General features: G+C 36.7%; 1 protein-coding gene across 1 annotated transcript in view; it reads right to left on the bottom strand.

The window, feature by feature from the left end:
* The window catches only part of LOC126470846 (trithorax group protein osa-like), a 68,667-nt gene that overhangs the window by 1,481 nt on the left and 48,334 nt on the right, over positions 1–18,852 (bottom strand). Inside the window, exons 8-12 of the mRNA XM_050098862.1 lie at positions 15,131–15,302; positions 14,811–15,023; positions 7,625–7,815; positions 7,249–7,383; positions 14–1,397 (exon numbers count right to left, since the gene is read on the bottom strand). Of these exons, the coding sequence (XP_049954819.1) occupies positions 14–1,397; positions 7,249–7,383; positions 7,625–7,815; positions 14,811–15,023; positions 15,131–15,302 (2,095 nt within the window). The remainder of the gene's footprint in view (positions 1–13; positions 1,398–7,248; positions 7,384–7,624; positions 7,816–14,810; positions 15,024–15,130; positions 15,303–18,852) is intronic.

Raw genomic sequence — 18,852 nt, 5'->3', positions numbered from 1 at the left:
GCACTTTCATTACCTTCACTGTTTTCTTCACTGGCAATAATTTCACTTTCAACACCTTCTTTGATCTTATAATCGCAACTGGATTCATTCGGTGTTGTGCTGTTACAGTTATCACCTTTGCTTATGTTGAATATACTACTCTCATTGCTATTAGAACTATTGTCATTGTTTGTATGTTCTGTTTTTATGTTACTGCTGCTAAAATTATTTGTGTCACTAGTTTCTGATACAGCATTATCACTCTTTGTTTCAATATCCTTTGGTACATTTGGAGAATGCGGCAACTCCCTTTCATAATTACTACTGCTCTCACTTTCGACACAGTTTGCTTCCTTTTTCACTTCTACAGTTTCTTTAGGAGGCTCTAAGGGGTCTACACAGTGTTCAGGCAGCAATGAATTTTCTTCCGTATTTTCCGTTTTTATCCGCGAAAACACATCACTCAAAATAGTTTTAGTCCGTTTCACTTCATCACTATCCTGCACATCAACGAAGGAGCTGTCTTTACTCAAATGTTCCTCATTAAGTATCACATTAGATGCACTGCTCGAACTATCAATAACACCGTTGTCATCACTACATTCCACTTTTAGCACTATAGGAGGAGTTACACTCAAGTTTTCAATGGGATACGATTCTTCTTCACTTACTTTTGTCCGACAATCTTCTTCCTCTTCGGCACCTACAGTTTTACTGTCATCAAGCAGTCTCGCAAATGGAACATTACCGAACTCTCCTTGGAAACATGACACAATGTACTTCGTCGAACTGATGTCTGAAGAGGTCAACTGCCACGGGTCTTGAACCACATCATAGTTTTCTGCCAAGTCACCTTCAATGTCCCAGCTCTTCCGATTATCCACAACAAAAATCTCATTATCTCTGTTCACAATTCGAACTACCTCACCGTTTCTAGTCACAAGAGTATAATTTGGTGTCGATTTCATTAATGTGATGTGATCTGCAGGATCAACTGGCACTCTAACTTGCCCTAGGTCCACTTCCGGTGTTTCCACCTTTGGTGCCTGGAACCACTTCTTCCCAGAATCTGGAAGAGGCGAGTCAAACATGTCAGCTAAACTGCGTCTGAAATGCTCCAACAGCACATCAAGTAGTCCTGGCATGTGGGCTAGTCCAAAATATGCAACTGTGCTATCATCAAACAAAAGGATGTTGAGAATATCCAGAGCCCAAGCACTCTCTGCCAGTAGGCCAGAGCGCAGACTCATCATAAGCCTCCATGCTTCTACAGGTGCTACATCCCCTCGTGTCATTCGCTTGCGTTTATACAAAACAGGCAATATTGCTTCCACACTTTCTGGAGGGAAAACGATCTCTCGCTTTGGGGCACTCTGTTGTTGGTAGACCTGCGCATTATTCATCCCAGGTGGCTGCGCCTGAAATAAGACACCAGTAGAAAATAAATATTGGTACGAAACATGGTCAGCAAAACTGACAAAACTTAACACATGTAATTTTTTCTACTTCAATTTGGATTTTTTTTTTAATAAGTTTTACTTTATACTATGAAATGGGCTATAGGAGAAAATCAAATTCAAAAAGTTTAAACATGTGCAAAATTTATACTCACCAGGATTATCATGCTTTGTTGAAGAACAGACTTAATACTTAAAAAATTGCAAGCCTTTGAGTAAGTGGCCCATGCATTGAGAATTAAAGAAATTGGTACATTAAGAGTAATGCAAGATCATCTACCTGTATGAAATACTCAGGAGGAGAGAAAATGCCTCTACAGAAACTAATAAAACCCCTATCTTGGTGTCATCTAAAGTCTACATAACTTACTGCACAATCATTAAGCAAGTTGAAAAGGGATGAGGCAAAAAAAATTAAACACTGTAACAAATACTGTATTATAATAGCCTCCAAGTTACCTTGCAAAATTTATTAGTCATGCTTCTCTGTGGAATGAAGTGATTCATGTTTTGGGAATGATTGGCAATTTGTTCCTTTGTTTTACCCAGTCATTACTAAATAACAGCTAGAGGCAAGCTGTTCTGCTGGTATGGTGGCACTGTGGCATCTCTGCACAAAGTACAAGTAACTTGCATATAGCAGTCCAGTTTGAACATTAAAAAGGATATGGCAAGTATATGTAACGTCAGCCATTATGTACAAGTGGCAACCTACGGTACTTTAATACAGTGTAATGGGTTAGAACGATATGCCATAATGAGTCATAACAGTACAACATCCTGTATACTCCACCAAAAAAATATGAGAGCTGACTTCGGATGAAGTGATCAAAATGAATATACGCAATATAACTTTTAAAAAGTGCATAAAAAGCATTCATGATTCAAAGTCTGCACAAGAAAGGGAAACAGACAAAGGAGAAGAAATATTCTGACTGTAATGCTGGGGAAGGGGCAGGGGAGGGGGGCTTGTTCCTTATAAATGTCTCGGTAAGTGGTGTGGTCATGTGGAGCTGCTACAAGGATAACAGAAAATGAAGAGACACACAACTTTTGAAATCTATATAACTACAGCATTAAGTTATTTCACAGACTATTTGCATAGTGGAGGGTAAGTTATGAACTTCTGACTACTGATCTTACTAGTGGTTAGCCAGGTTCTTATTTTTATGGCATGTATCATATTTTGAGGGGATGTACAGTCTAGGCAGGTATCTGAAAATTCTGACAGTCTCCAATGGTTCTGCCTGATAAACAACAAAGCCTCTCCAATTCTACTTGTATAATGTGTACCGAAACAGTTGGTGACTGCAATTGTTTCATAAAGTCATGTAGTTCACTGAATTTCCATTTTCTTTAATGTTACCAGCACGATCATTCCACGTAACTACTTTTGGTACCTGTTGATGGTATTCTCATTCAGCAATCTATAGATGAACTCTTTTCATTCAGAGTCTGTAGTGAAGCTTCAACACCACAATGCCAGTAGGGATTCAATAACTCCACCAATGATTTTTTTAATATTCGCGACTCGAAAGAGTTATTCTTCCACAAGCCGAGTTCACTATTTCTCATTATCATTCTCCACCTATCAGACCACAAAATTTATTAGTTTAGTGTGGTACATAATAAGGTTGGGGTAAAGTGATATGAAGTAGGAAGAAGTAAGTTGTGTAATGCAATATATTATCCAATAGGAAAATTCTGTTATTTTTTGTAGGTAGGATACATGATGGGTGCAAATCTATTTTCATCTTTAATATGAACATTGTAGATGGCTTTTAACAAAGATTGAGAAGCTGCAGAACATAAGCATTCAAAGTGGAGCACAAGCATGCAAGATTTTTTAAAACGACAATTCTTAGCTGAAGATGATAATTTATGTCCTTTATTCTTTTAATTCATTCTTTTCTACAATGAGAAATAATAAATAAATTGGACTTTGCACTACTATTAACTGAACCAAACCACTGTCACTTCTGTTCCACATTAAGGATGGCTATAATAGGATCAGAGCCACATTTTTGTAAATTAATGTGCTCATATTTAAGAGAGAGAATGGAAAAGAATTAACTGTGTATACCTGAATAAAAACTGAACATGAACAAACTCAATGAATATCAAAAAATATCCTCGAAGGACTGGGTTTGGTGGCACCACTGTATAGTATGTGCATATACAGAGGGGTGGTTGTGTTATTGCTTTATTTGTCACAGTCATTAGTGATCAGATGGCAGTCTGAAGGCCTGTCTGTGCACCCTCTGTTTTGACTCTGCAGGCAGTAACTATACCAAGTTTGCCATAATCATCTTAGGGTACAACCACGCCCTACTGATGAGTCAGCACTCCTGTTGAACAGATTCAGCCATTTGAATGGTGTCACATTGGGGTCCTGGGGGAAGCGGCGGACGTATTAACGGATTGCTGCACATGTTGGACACAATATATCAGTGGCGTGTTGCTGCTTTCAACAAAGGTTTGTGGAACATTCCCATACCTGTATACCAGGCTCTGGACATCCTCACAGTACAGATGCACGATGAGATAGGTGCACTGTGCGAGCATTGGTGTCTGATCGATTATCATCCAGGGCCAAAATCTGTGCATATGTTGCACCTGTTGTGTCATCATGGAGCACTGGGAATCATCTGCTTGCAGCAGGGATAAGATCACATGTGGCTCTGTCCAGACTATTACTGATACCACAACACTGTCAAGCATCACTAGTGATGGATGTACACACCTGTATGGTGTAGACCTGGTGAGCTGCCTACTCCAGAGTGTATTTGCCCTGAACACGCTGGTCACATCCCAGGTCTCATTGGGGGAGGGGGGGGGGGGGGGAGCAGTCATGGTCATATTTGGTGTTTCTGCAGGTTAAAGTAACCAAAGCAAACAGTGCCCGTTGCCTTACACAGGCTATTATCCCCACACTACTGCCATTTCTTCATAGAAAGGGATGTGCTTTTTCAATGGGATAATGCACATCCTCATACAGCTGCTGCAACACAAGCTCTTTGTGGTGTACAGAAACTGCCCTGGCCAGCAAGATCAACTGATCTCTCGGCTACTGAACATGTACAGGACATGATGAAGTGGGAACTTACTTGTTCTCTGGGGGCCTGCAAGAACCACGACCAAATTACTATAAAAGGCACAAGATGCTTGGGACAATCTATCACAGGATGCCATTTGACACCTTTATGATAGTTTGCATGTGAGAAAACACACCTGCATCACCACCAGAGGGGAATACACTGTGTATTGATGCGACTGGGCACTATTTACTGCGATGGGAGTTTCGTTTGATCTGAATGATGAACAACCTGTCACCTCAATGGTCAGTAAAACGACTGTCCTTGAGGCTGTTGCTTTTTTCAGCAGTGTATATAGTCCCATAAAAAAATACTCAAAACCTACTGTCAACATGCATACTGATTTCTAACACAGCAAACTAAGTAGTGCCTTAATCAAGATGACCTTTTTTTTCCAGTTTCAACATTTTGTTGCCAAGGAAACAGTAACTTTATTAAGTTTCTTAAAGCATTTATTAATGATTCTGTCAGCAGTTGCTGTATTTATATTAGGCAATTAGTTTCAAATGTTATAGGTTCTTTTTCATGCCTGGCCTACTGAGGCTGCACTGACAGTGCCTGAACAATAATAATAAACATCAAAGAGGCAATGCATGAGTCTGATTTTGACTTAGTAAAAGGCATGTGTGGATTGTAGCACTTTTTCTGGAAACATTTATACAGCTTATGTTGCCTCTTTGATGTTTATTATTAATATCAGGCACTGTCAGTGCAGCCTCAGTAGGCCAGACTTTAAAATGAACCTGTAAGGTTTGAAACTAGCCACCTAACATAAATACCGCAACTGTTGACAGAATCATTAATAAACGCTTTAAGAAAATATGATTTGTTATTACTTTTCTTTAATTTTACTCATCTTAACCTGTTTCCTGATGGAACCAGAAAGTATGTGTGTGTGGAGTGGGAGATCAGGGCCTATTGTTTTAAATGAAATCTCAATAGTGATACAGATTCACAAACCTTATATGATCTTTGAAATCTCTGTATCTGCAGTTTACCTCATGGTCCTAGCAGCAGCCGAGTTGCTCTCTTACCTATAGCCATGTACATCTGATGGCAATCCCATTCAGTCACTCTGTGCTTCAGTCAAAAGCCAATACAGAATACCAACTGTACAAGCTGCTTTAATGGGGCAAAAATGAAGCAACTACATTTGAGCATCCTGACACTGCACTATTTGTTCCTTTCTCAAATTTTAAATGCCTCATTTACAACCTACTAAATGGCTCACTTATTAACCATGCAGCTTACTCATGGTTGAACTTAAGAAATCTTGGACTGCAGCTGAAGCACTATGCAGAATTATTCTCACACTTACACATCATAAGAACTAAAACTCTATGGCACTATCACACTATATAACATTGACCTGCTGTCTGACCGCTACTTCATCTGAAAAATTGCATATTACCTCCTTGAGCTGCTGGTAAAATTCCTTATCAACCAGTTTCAGTTGTCTGGTCATCAGCAGGTTCATCAAAATATTTATGGCATCATGTTAAGTGAAATTAAAAATCATTATCGTTAGACAATAAAACCACAAATTATTGACTGCTATCACAAGGTAATATAAGCTACATTGTAAGCTTATAAAAACTATGCTAAGTAGTGTATTTGTTCATGTTATAACTGTAATCCTTATTAATGCTGTGAACAAATTCATACCGCATCCCAGATGTGCAGTACTAATCTGTTCAAAGTTTTAATGTTGGTTACGGTTATAACATGAATGAGCACACTACATAGCACAGTTTTTATAGACTGAGGATGTAATTTATATTATGGTGTAATAACAGTGAATATTCCACCGTTTTATCATCTGATGATGATTATTTTATATTTCACCTAATCTTAGGTTGTGAGTACTTTTATGAACCTGATGATGTGGGATGACAAACTAGCTGGGTAAATACAGAATTTTACCAGCACTTCAAGGTGGTAATATGACATTTTTCAAATACATTAGAGCTGTGGGACACCATCTTCTGAAAATCCACTCAATCAGCACTGTGCAGTAGTATTACGAAGACTCACAGGCAGCACATGACCTTGTCAGCTGCTAGTGTCAAGTTTCTGAATTAGAGCTACCACTATGCCATAACAAAGCTCCCCATTAGTGTTCACGAGGCTGAGGGCACCCTACTAAATATCTGTAACAGGTTTATTTATTGGTCATAACACAGTACAAACATGAAAGCTTTATGTGTTTGCCAGATATGCCTACCATAGAGACACATGCCCTCGACAGTGTTAATATTTGTTAAATGCTGACTTCAAATGCGTGCTTCGGAATCAATTTATGACTATTTATTAATAGAACAGACAAAACGAGCCATATGTGATGTAAGACCAAATGCACATACTCTTTATTATGGGCACTTCATTTAATGAAATAAAAGTACATCGACTTCACAATGTGCTGCAAAATCATTTCACGACATGACCCGAGTTTAACACAATGGTTTGGAACAGTGTCTACAAAACACTGAATGTGTTTATTTTTCAATACGAAGCAAAGACTTTGACATACTGTAATGTACAAGCCTCTTAATTTTTTTTTATAACACAGGTTGTCCTCAAGTTGTTAGCACACGAAACAAAGGCTTCTCTAAATGTCTTTCAGTATCTCGACATGGTACAAAAAGCAACACCATAAGTAGACTCATGATGTGTGTAGAAAATTCAGAATGAGTGAGAAAAAATTAGAAGCAGCGAACCTTTGAACCCGGTAGTTGCTGCATCGAATACGGCTTTCCTTCCGGTCGGAATGGAGCACATGGGCTAACCATCGGTGGCCTTAGGAGTGAGTTTTGATTAATACCAGGAGTCTGCATACTTGGAACCCACTGCTGCTGTGCCTTAAGGAAAAAAGAAAGAAAGAAGTAAATAAGACTCTGAATAAAATACTTGTGTTACTAAAATTATTTATAGTAACATCTCTGACAGTTTCACTAACAGCTTCAATCTCAAAAAGAGTAAGAAATACACAGTTCACACAAAAATTATGGTTACGGATGTCTTCAACCATAAACAACCAACCCTATATGGGCAAAAGTGACAGAGAACATCGTAATTCAAACTGTAACACAATACCTGTTGTGGAGGCTGATACGGTGACTGTCCACTAGCTTGGTAGCGGTGCTGGTCCCACTGGCTGTTAGCTGGCTGACCAGGCTCAGGACCACCAGCTCGTTGAGCATTTTGGTTCCACTGTGGAGGCCCTTGTGGAACAGGTCCTTGTGGAGGGTACAGTGCCCGATACTGAGTGTTACCACTACTCCAGCCTACAATACAACAAATTCTCTATTTTAATCACACCACATTTAAATCAATCTCATGAGATGCATTTATGTCTCATCAAATACTAGAACATCTCACTCTAATGTGAATCCCTCCAATAACTACATACAACCAAGAATATGAGAGTTTAACCTAAGAGGCTCGTTATTAATCCTGCTGCAATGTATTTCGAATGGAACAACAAAGTGTCTGGATCTGAGGAAATTATAAAAACAGAATTGCATAACTTAGCTCTCTTAAATGTTCACTGTTAACTTTATTAATCTGAAACTGATTACAGATTTAAATCTTTTGAAAACCAACGCAAAGTTAAAAACTAAGTAAATAAAAGTCTCCAAGGCACTAATTTTTTTAATACATTCTTACACTTCCAGTTAACATATTACTGTCCAACAAATCAAGTTTGACGAACCTACACAGATCAACATTTTTTCAGTTGCCAATTCATTCAGTCATCCCAAACACAAGAAAACATTTTTGTAACATTCCATAAAACACTAATTCTCATTTATAAGTACTGAAATGGAAAATTGTAAGTACATTTCATTGATACAATACATCTGAAAACACTTGCAAAACCACAATGAACCATGAGCTGTACGATTTATTTATATATTTTGTGTTCCGGAGAGCTGTGTTGTAGATATATCACAGGGTACTGAACATGTCAGTTTTACTGATGTGTTGTGGTATTATAAAAGTAGTACTACTATTCATTTTTAATATCTAAAGCTCAGGTTCTAACACTAAAAAACAAATTTTGCAGTTAAATAAATATTACAGAAAATGTTAATATTACAGTACATATATAATATAAAAATAAATACATTTACAACAATAAATAGACAGGATCATAAACACTCTATGGTCTAAAATGACACACACAACAGGAACTGACTTAAATTTCTTTAAACAAGAGCTCGTCTTGCCATCTGCCAAACCTAATTTGTGAAGAAAGGGCACTAAAAACCTAACAGCCACTGAAGTGCATCTCCTTCCAAACTAATGCCAAGTTTGCATGCCAAAAGTGGATATCGCCTTTTCTTCTAGATCATGATTACGATATGCTCTAGTAAGTTTGAAAAGGGGCTTTTCCCCCGAAATTACTCAAGCTGTAGATTTTGGGATATAAGGAGGCACCACAGACAAAACAGCACATGAAAAATCTGTGCTCAAGCTTAAGATGGGTTTGAACATTACAGTGCTTTAATAAATACAGAACTTTTAATGGTGGTAATGTCACCGACTTCCTACAATCTGTGAACTAACTCAACCAATCAGTTATTGGGCAGCTATAATTTAACCGGATACATTAAATGTATTCACAGTTGTGAATATGGACAACCATCAGCAGTATAACGGAATGACAACAGAGAAAATTTGTGTCGAACCAGGACTCAAACCAGATTTCCAGCTTATCGTGAGCAGTTGCCTTACCATTAAGCTATATAAGCACGACTCATGGCCAGACCCAAACTTCCACATGTTTCCAACCACGTGTCTACAACCTGCACTCGTACATTCATATGTATATTTTCGTACAGGGGAGACATTTTAGGCAAAAGTCACTTTGCCCGGTGTCAGTAGATAAATATTATATTTCAGTACCTGTGTTATTCAGAATTACAATGCACTGTTCCTTTGGACATGCATACAATGATAAGGCGACCACTTGTGGTAATCGGGAAATCCAGGTTCGAGTCCTGGTCTGGCACAAATTTTCACTGTTGTCACTCCGTTAAACAGCAATGGCTGTCCATATTTGCAGCTGCAAATACATTTAATGTATTTCATAACAGCTGTAGTCACCACAGTGTCTTTTCCTTCAGGCATGTATGAACATTTACCCAGTCAGTCACCTAGTCACATGCACAGACACCAATTTGCCTCCTTGGTTAAGGTATCAATCAGAGTTGTTGGTACAGAGGAACATACACAGAAAACAGCAAGTAGCAGGAAGCGGAATAGGACATTAGACACAGCAAAGGGTGTTGGACAAGCATGTGTAATGACTAGGGACTGGAAAATGTAGCACCTATTTTTGGCAAAATTCGTGTCCAGTTTCTTAGTTTGTAAATGACTAGACACACAAATTTAAAAGGTTGACACACTACATGAGTGCAAATAGAAAAATTATTAGTTCTTTGAAATCAACTGTTAAAAAGAGTGCTGATTGGGGGCTTTTGACTGGCATGTTTGTTTTTGAAAACACTTCAACAACTTTTTCTACCGAAATGGCTTTTGTTTTCTTCATTTGGCTGTATTTATACTTTCAAAAAAGATTGTTCTGTTGCAAAGCACCAGCATTTTCTCACCAGTTAACTGAATTCCTCTCAGATTAAGGTGTTTCTGGACATTATTTGTCTTTTCTTGCCCAATCTGAAGATTAAAAAATCTGCAGACTATTAATTTCGACCTTCCGTGGGCATTCATAGCCCTACAACCCATGCTTGACAACACTACAGATAGAACTGACAAGACACTTAGCATAAAGTAAATCAATCATACGTTAGCTTGGTTTTAACATTAGAAGAATTATTTCTGCACCATCAAAAAACATTAAAGACTGTTTTCCAATCACTATAGCACAGAGGGCATTATAGGCTATAGTCACAGACGGCAGCAAGTGTAAACAGACTAGAATTTTGACCACCACAGGGGAAGGAGCAGTGTGGGGAAACAAACCCCGCATCCATTTCATTGGGCAGCAGCCTACAGCAGAACTGACACACTGTCACAGGGATTGCCGATCTCTTCTGGTGTTGTAAGAGTCATAATTGAAATCTGTGATGGAGCAGGATTAGTCACTTCACTTATTTCAAAATAAGAAAAGAAAACAATGAGTAACACACAACACAAAACATTCGGGGTAGCTACCACACAATTGCTTGTTGAAGTTGCAGAGTATTGTTAATGATACAGGCTGGAACTCTAGCGGTACATTGCAGTGTGTGTTAAACAGACCACTCAATCATCCACAATTGCCATCACACCAGATCATTGAGTGTATTGATACATCCTTGCATTTGTACACTTTGTTTTGCACATAGGTCCTTGTGCACATTATCTATCCAAATTGGGTTTCGTCATATGGTGTATAATCCCAGTGACTGCTTACATTTTCGATATTCTATGCAGAAAATACAGCCATTTCAAACTTTCGCTAACAAATAGCTCATCTGGATACAGTTCGCTATGAAATGGCATCTATTAAGTAATTTCGCATTTTGAGGCAGAATTCACATTTATTTTGGATTTATCGGAAAATGTGAATTATTCCAGTCCCAAGTAATGACTCATTATTAAAGGTACCTATTTTCTGCAAAGTGCAAAATCACAAAATTTTACAAATTTTGTTCAAAATGAGTAACTGTTTATCTTTAAGAAAAATCACAAAATAAATGATGAAATTGTGTGGAATCAAATCATTTGAAGTTAATGGAGTAAATTCAATTAAAGTTATGGCAATGAAATACAAATATTGATGACACTCGATTCTACACTACTTCGATACATTGAATTCAGTATTGCTAACTAAACTTCTGCACAGGGAAGTAAAGTAAAATTAATTTTATGTGATGCTGAAATAATAGCACTGATTATGTGTGTGTTTTAAACAATATGATAAATACAGTCTTTTCTGCTGTAGGAGATGGTATTTCTTGCTCCTACAGATGAGGTAGTGGTGAAATGTACCAAACATCAATTATACCTTGATCAAATCTCATTTCTTAGGGTCTATTTCATTATTTTGTTGTTGCTGGAATCCATATCCTGATTTGTAGGTAATGGTTTGAAAAATATTGAGACAAACTGGTAGTTGTACTGAAAAATAGTTCATGAAGAACATGTCATAGGTAGAAATACAAATGATGCCAGAAATTATATTCATTATGAAGTCAAACTTGTTAAGCATCATTTCTCTCCTAAGAGAGAACTCTATCTACATGAGTGCAACAGTAAAATGTAATTTCTAGGCATTAGTTTTGAAGACAACTGGTACACAATCCTTATATCAAAGGCAAACTAATGTACCATACTCTGGAAGATATATAAATGTTGTAATGTATTTGTTTCCCAAATGAACCTACATTAAACTCAACCTGAAGACACATTTGTTAGCATAACTAGTCTCGGTGAACTATTGTGGAAGGTTACTTAACCCTTTCATTGCTACAGAGGTGCTCTTTGCATTCTGTGTTGAGGTGGCTTTTGTTAAGGCTTTACTGCTCTCCAGATGTTGGTGCCTGTGCCGAGACACAGTGTTCTATGAAATCTTTTTTCAAAAACTATTAAGTGAGAAACACTTATTTTTGTATATGTTACCTGATCCCCCTCATGCACACTAAAGCTATCAGTTGGTTTTTTGCTTGTTCCATAAAGTTTGTTAATTGCTCCACACATAAAATTCATGATAATTATTATGATGTGGAATGTGACAACAAACACATAATTTTTATCTACAACTAAATAAAAAATTGAAAATAATGGCTGCATGTTTGCCATTTACAGTTCTTCTTGATCTTCTTCTGCTTCTTTTAATGACTAATTATCTCTACTCAAGAATTGCTCTATGGTGTATAGGGAGTTATTAAGCGGAAAGCTCTTTAATCTACTTTTGGAAACACTTCTGCTATTTGTTAAACATTTTATTCCCGTACGTAGACTTTTAAAGAGCTGTACAGTTGCATATTTAATCTCTTTCTATGCCGAAGTTAGATTCATTAAAGGGTAATTTTTACTTCTAGTGTTGTATTTGTGAAGATCAACGTAACTGTAAAATTTGGACTGATTACTGATTATAAGTTTCGTAAGTGAATAAATGTGCTGTGAGGCTGTGGTTAATATTTCCAGCTGCTTAAAGAGATATCTGCAAGATTTACATGTGCACACTCCATACATAACTCTGTTTAATTTATAATGGGCCACAACCACTTTTTGCCTAGGCGAGAAGTTAGCCCAGAGTATTATCCCATATGACATCAATGAACAAGCAAAATATTTTAGCTTGCTGACTTCTACGTTCACAAAGTTGGCAATTACTATTATGACAAAAGTAGCAAATCTTAAACATCTTAGCAGGTCTACAGTATGGTTTTTCCAGTTTATGTTTTCATCACATTCACACCAAACACTTTGCAATTTCCATCCCAGTTTATTATTTACTGTTGGTGTACTCAGTTAATAGAAGGGAGGATATTCTCAACAGTACAAGAGCGGGTTAAATGCATTTTTTGAAAGTTTACAGTAAGCCCATTTGTGCAAAACCATTCAGTAACTTTCACAGAAACATCATTTACCATTTTCTTTGTTGATGGTTCATTGCTCAACTTCACAAAAATGCTTGTATTATCTGCAAATAGAATTAATTCTGCTTCCCAATGCAAATAAAATGGCACATCATTAACATGAAGCAAAAGCAGCAATGGACCAATGCTACGTCGGAATTCATCAAGCAAGCAAGAAATGGTCAATAGTTATTTACTTGGAATGTTTTTTAGAGCTCTGAGAAGCTGGATGTCAAGACGTTTTGGAAAGGTTTCCTCTTAAATTCCATGCTTAACAATACATGAGCCCTTCAACAAATAGTTAATGGTGGCACAGGGACACACGAACACAAAACATATATCTGTATGGTTCTAAGCATAAGTCAGAGATGATGGATGCTCAGCTTTCTGCAAGGTATCTCGCGCCCATCCATTTTGCCCTTCTATACAGAACCAGAAAAAATTATCACTGAGTACTGTAATTACCGGTGTTACTCAATTCTATTTACTTTCTATGCAGTTCCATATAATGCGGCAATAAACTGGTGTAACTGTAACGTATAGTATTTCATATTTCCAAAATTAGAAAATTAATCCCTTGATATATTGACTTTTCTTCACAAACTGTTCCAAAAATGTATTTTATTATTAATGAAAATAGCTTTTGAAGTAAGTGTGACTTACAAATTTTTGAAGATCACTGTTAATAAAATCCAGAATATACTTGTGCACTGGACTTTCACTGAAGTATCCTGAATCATAAAGTCATTTTGTAGTTTGTGTGTAGATATGGAATCAAATCATGTGTTTCACAGTGTGTCCCTTTGAATGGAAATATTGGTGGAGCTAGTCACAGTACAGTATAAGTATTTATCTCGTACCACTGGTGAGTACTTGTCAGTCATCTGTTCAACTTTTATCACTTTCAGTCTCCAACGAAATAACATCACATACTACTTCACTTTCTGGGGTGCTAAATTCAATGTCAAACTTAGGATCACTGTACAGCCATCCATTTTGAAGTACCCAAAGCTACAAACAGTAAAGGTGATATCCATTGGCAAACAACTGAACCAGAACACAATATCTAGGCTACAAATACGGGACTGGATGCCCCCTAGTGGCCGAACACTTAACTACCCATGCTGAAACGGATGTAAGCAAGGCTTTACTTTTTCAGAGGTCTGTTCTTAAGTTGCTGGAATACACTTGGGATTTTAAGTTTTTGTCAGAATAATAAAAACTAACTCTGGCTTTATGTTAAAGTGTTAAATTTTTGAAATCAAGTATTGCCTCTCTATAGTTTCTCATTTGTAACTAATGAATTATTTTCATTACATACAACAAATAGAAGATGTTTGGGTTGAATCAATACAACTGACAAACTGTGGTTATCAAATATTAAGTCTAATATACATGGCACAAAAAAATCCCAGAAACAAATAATTCCTGGCTGTTACACCACAAAGTAAAGGGAAAAACAAAGATGATGATGATATGTCCACAATATCAAATTATGAAACTTTACTGTCACTTTAAAACATGAGGAATATCACATAAAATAGCTAAACAGAGGGAGAAAGTTCATATTGTCCTCATAAGCTGGGAAGAGACCCCTAACAGCACCAAGAACTATGTGACTTAGCTTGTTTTTCCTGTCCCCAATCTTTAAACTTTTAAGAACCCTCCAAATTACAGTGCTTACCACTTACCGTATATGGAAGGCCTTTGTTGACTATATGGTGGATAGGGAGACTGCTGTGGGTCTTTTGCAAAATCTGGATGCCTTCTAGGGGTCTGTGGAGCTGGAGGTGGCATTGATTTACTATGAGGGTTTCCAGGATACATCTGACCACCTGGGCCAGTTGCAGTAGCTGCTTGTTGACCAGAATATACCTGTTGGCAGTATTTACTTTCAATTGTAACTATTTTTCACAAACAAATATCAAATAACAACACAAACTGTAACAAAACTATAACTTCTGTTTCTTCATGAATAACATTTAAAAAAAAAAAAGTGTTTATACATTACTGTTCACAAGCTCCTTGCTGTTAACTGCACTAATTATTCCTGGTAATGACCTGCAATTGTGCTGTACATTTTCACACTTTCCCCTTATTAGAAACAGTACATCAGAATCATAACATTTTTGTATCAGTGAGAATGTGATCTCATATCTACCTGAATAATAACTATGAGGAAGCTAAAAAGATATAAATGATCCCCAATTATACATAATGTACAGACAGTGTATGTATAAAATAAAAAAAATTAAAATACACATTTGTTTATGACGACTTGAAATTTTCAAACTCTGTTCAGAATTAGGTAGGGGTGGGCTTTTAGCTTAAAACTTGTTGGCAGAAAAGTAACAAGTATGCTTTGTGTGTCCCAGAATGTGTTATAAATTCATATTGGGAAGAAATTCATATTGGGAAGAAATTCAAATTGGTGTTCAAGAAATCATAAAATTTATATGAAGTGTTGTTATCTGCAACAATTTCAAAGTAGGAATCACATGAATTCAAGTGATCAAATCTCAAGAACTTTGTTTTAGAATATTAAGACTGTTAATTTTTACATTTCAACTTAGGTTTTTGCACATAATGAAGCCTAACTAGATAATAATATTGTTGGTTTCAACTGAGAATACTGTATTATTAATCTCGAGGGTGGAAGTGTTTCAGGCATATTGTCCTCCTTAAGGCAGAGTACATTACACTGTTTATTCAAATAACGGAAAACCTAGGATGAGATGATAACAAATAAAGAGTTATGATAGATAGCTACTCACTACACAATGGTGGTGGTGAGTGGAAGACAAGCACATTGAAAGAAGACTGCTACATACTATCAGTGAATGCCCAGAGGGGGCAGTGGCAGTGTGTGTGTGTGTCTGTGGGGGATGGGGAGGAGGAGAATTTGTTGCCTACATCTGACAAAGGGAATAGTTTGATAGCTGATATTACAAAGAGACTCAAAAAGTATGTTTCATAATATAATTGCAGTCTAAGTATATTTTCTTGAATGTTCCACTACACTTCCAAGTGACACAGATACACGATATTTTTCAACATCATCAATTCTCTGTAAATAATGATCAGAATGTTCTGTCTGTCAGTCAGTCAGTCCCTCGACAACAGATATCTGCTCCTCTGTTATGAAGCCATTTGAGCATTATTGTGTGAACATCCTCATCATCGGAAAATCTGTGACCGTTTCAAATAAGTTTGTCAATTGCTTGGACATTGTCATCTGTAGTAGATGCCACTGGTCATCCTGCCCTATCAGCACCATTGACACCCATGCGGCCTTGGTCACATTGTAAGCACCATTTTGCTATGGCTGGATGCAACACTGCATTTTGTCCATATACTACCAGAATTTCAAATTGCATTTGTGAGAAAATTAGACTTTTATCCATAAGATTTTTATAGACTCAAGTACTAAGACTTTGCAGCTTTGGAGTATGTTTACAGTTTCCGTGCCATTTCACTTCCACACTGTGATGCAGTTGTTATCCATACCCCAGTAGAACAGTGTCTGCAGGACATCTAGAACATGTACTCTCTTTTGACAATGTGCAATTCTTGTTGCACAATAGTCTTAACATGGGACAACCAGTGTAACTTACTATTTCAAGTACCCTCGTATATAGTAGGCCTCTTTCAGTGTATGTCTCTGCACTTCAAAGCCTCCTCTATGTAGTGAATACTGACCTATCCCATTACATATTATTATTACACTGTTTATTGACAGTTTTAAAAATGCAGACTGATGGTAACATCAGGTATGTATGTAAAAGATTTCACATAGTGTTTCCTACATCAAGTGCAAATAGAAATTTGTGTCCAAAGTGATTGTTTTTGTATCGTATACTTCTATCATATCAAGTGACATATTCTGTGTAGTTTACTCATGAGGTAACATGCAAGTCAGATTACATCCTAAGAAGAACATTCTTTACCATGAAGTCCTAATAACTGTAAATGTAAACATTTTTGCTTCTCTCATCTATAAAAAGAACAAAACTAATGAACTTATGCCACAGTAGAGTTCCATCAGAATATCAACAGAACTACGGCAACTTTTGATTACCCAGAAATAACTGTGTAGAAGGAGCAAAACTAAAACAAGTTGTGAAATTCGATTTTTTAAAAAAAACCTATGATCTGTAGAAGGTTGACGTGTTTTCATGATTTTTACTGTATATACTAACTACCCTTAATTATTATTATGTACCAATGACGAGTACATTAAACAGTAAATTATCAACTGCAAATACACATTTTTTATAATAAAATTTCAACTATGTTGAGACACACTGTGTGGAAAGTTATCTGTTCAATGACAAGTACACACACTATTCTTCTTCATTCTTACAGTAAGTTTACCTGTAATGATAATGTAAATGTGTGACTTTCAAAGAGCTTACTACAGAGAAATTATTCTATTCAACATAATTAGAAAATTACCTTTCAATGGACAACAGAAATTTTCTGTTGACATGTTGTATTTAGTTCCATCTGCACATGGCGGGCAGAGAGGGGGGGGGGGGGATGATAATACATTCCCAACTACTGTCTTATTTTCTCTCCAATTTTAAAATCTTCTGCCAACAGTCCATCCGACACTGCATTAGAAGCAACTTCAAGAAATGTAGATTTTTTTTTATCTCCCCTCTGAGTTTTTAAAAATGTAGACCTCTCAGGCTGAGCACTAATTTAGCTTAAGTAGCTTCAATGTATCATTGACATTTATTTGTAAGAGTCTTGATTAAGTAATGGGTGTGCTCAGAGTTTTGGAATGCCACAGGCAAAGTCAGCATTTTGGTAGACATCATCACTGCTCCTCTACAACCTTCTTTTGATTTGCTCTCTTTGTACCATTCAACTTTGTTCCGTAAAATATTAAAGAAACCTGCCAGTATTACCATTACATCTGAAAGGGGCTGGAAAATCTCAAATGAGTGAACTTCAAAGGGAAGCTAAAACTTCGAGAAAAGTGTATGCCATGTATCACTGATGTTTTGATAAGAAATGATTGAATATGCACTGAGTAATGTAACACTACATGAACTCTATTGATAAAAGGCCATGCACAGTACTTCTATAACATAAATATATAATAATGTGTCTATGTACATACCAGCTGTACTATATTGTTATGCACTGTGCAGTATCTGTAGCATACCATACAAACAGGTGTGAACAGTATTGCATGATGTGGTATTGGTACAATGAGGCCCAAAACATATAATATTTATAATGACAAGAAAAACAAATTACAGAAGACGCACAGTTTCACACGTGCACCAAGTGATTACAGTCATGAAGATCCACCTTCCTCTTGGTTGAAATGTGAATTCACTTCATGATCTGTGCTTAGTCAGTGAAAACTTAATGAAGCACAATTAGATGCAATTTTAATATACAATACTGATTTGGCAATGAGGCACTCAAATACAAAGTCAGTAGTTTGACACACAGGATATCAGTCTAAAGAATGTGACAAACGAGGGAGCAAATCATATCACAGAATTAACGAATTTAAAAGAAAGGCAGCTAATAAAAACTGAAACTGTTAGTGTTACAATGCTGTCCTATGAAACCAGCCGAGGCTGTTATAAAACTGTAGCTACATATATTTTATAATGGGTTATACTCGTGTCTAAATTAACCAATCATGAAACACTTATTAAGAAAATGTGGATGGAAATCTCGGAAGTCTCAAAATTAAAAGTTTTGGGCACC

Source organism: Schistocerca serialis, chromosome 3 (genome assembly GCF_023864345.2).
Source record: "Schistocerca serialis cubense isolate TAMUIC-IGC-003099 chromosome 3, iqSchSeri2.2, whole genome shotgun sequence".
Classification (NCBI taxonomy): Eukaryota; Metazoa; Arthropoda; class Insecta; order Orthoptera; family Acrididae; genus Schistocerca; species Schistocerca serialis.
The sequence above is the reverse complement of the archived record's forward strand: the minus strand, read 5'-3'. Positions and strand labels throughout refer to the sequence as shown.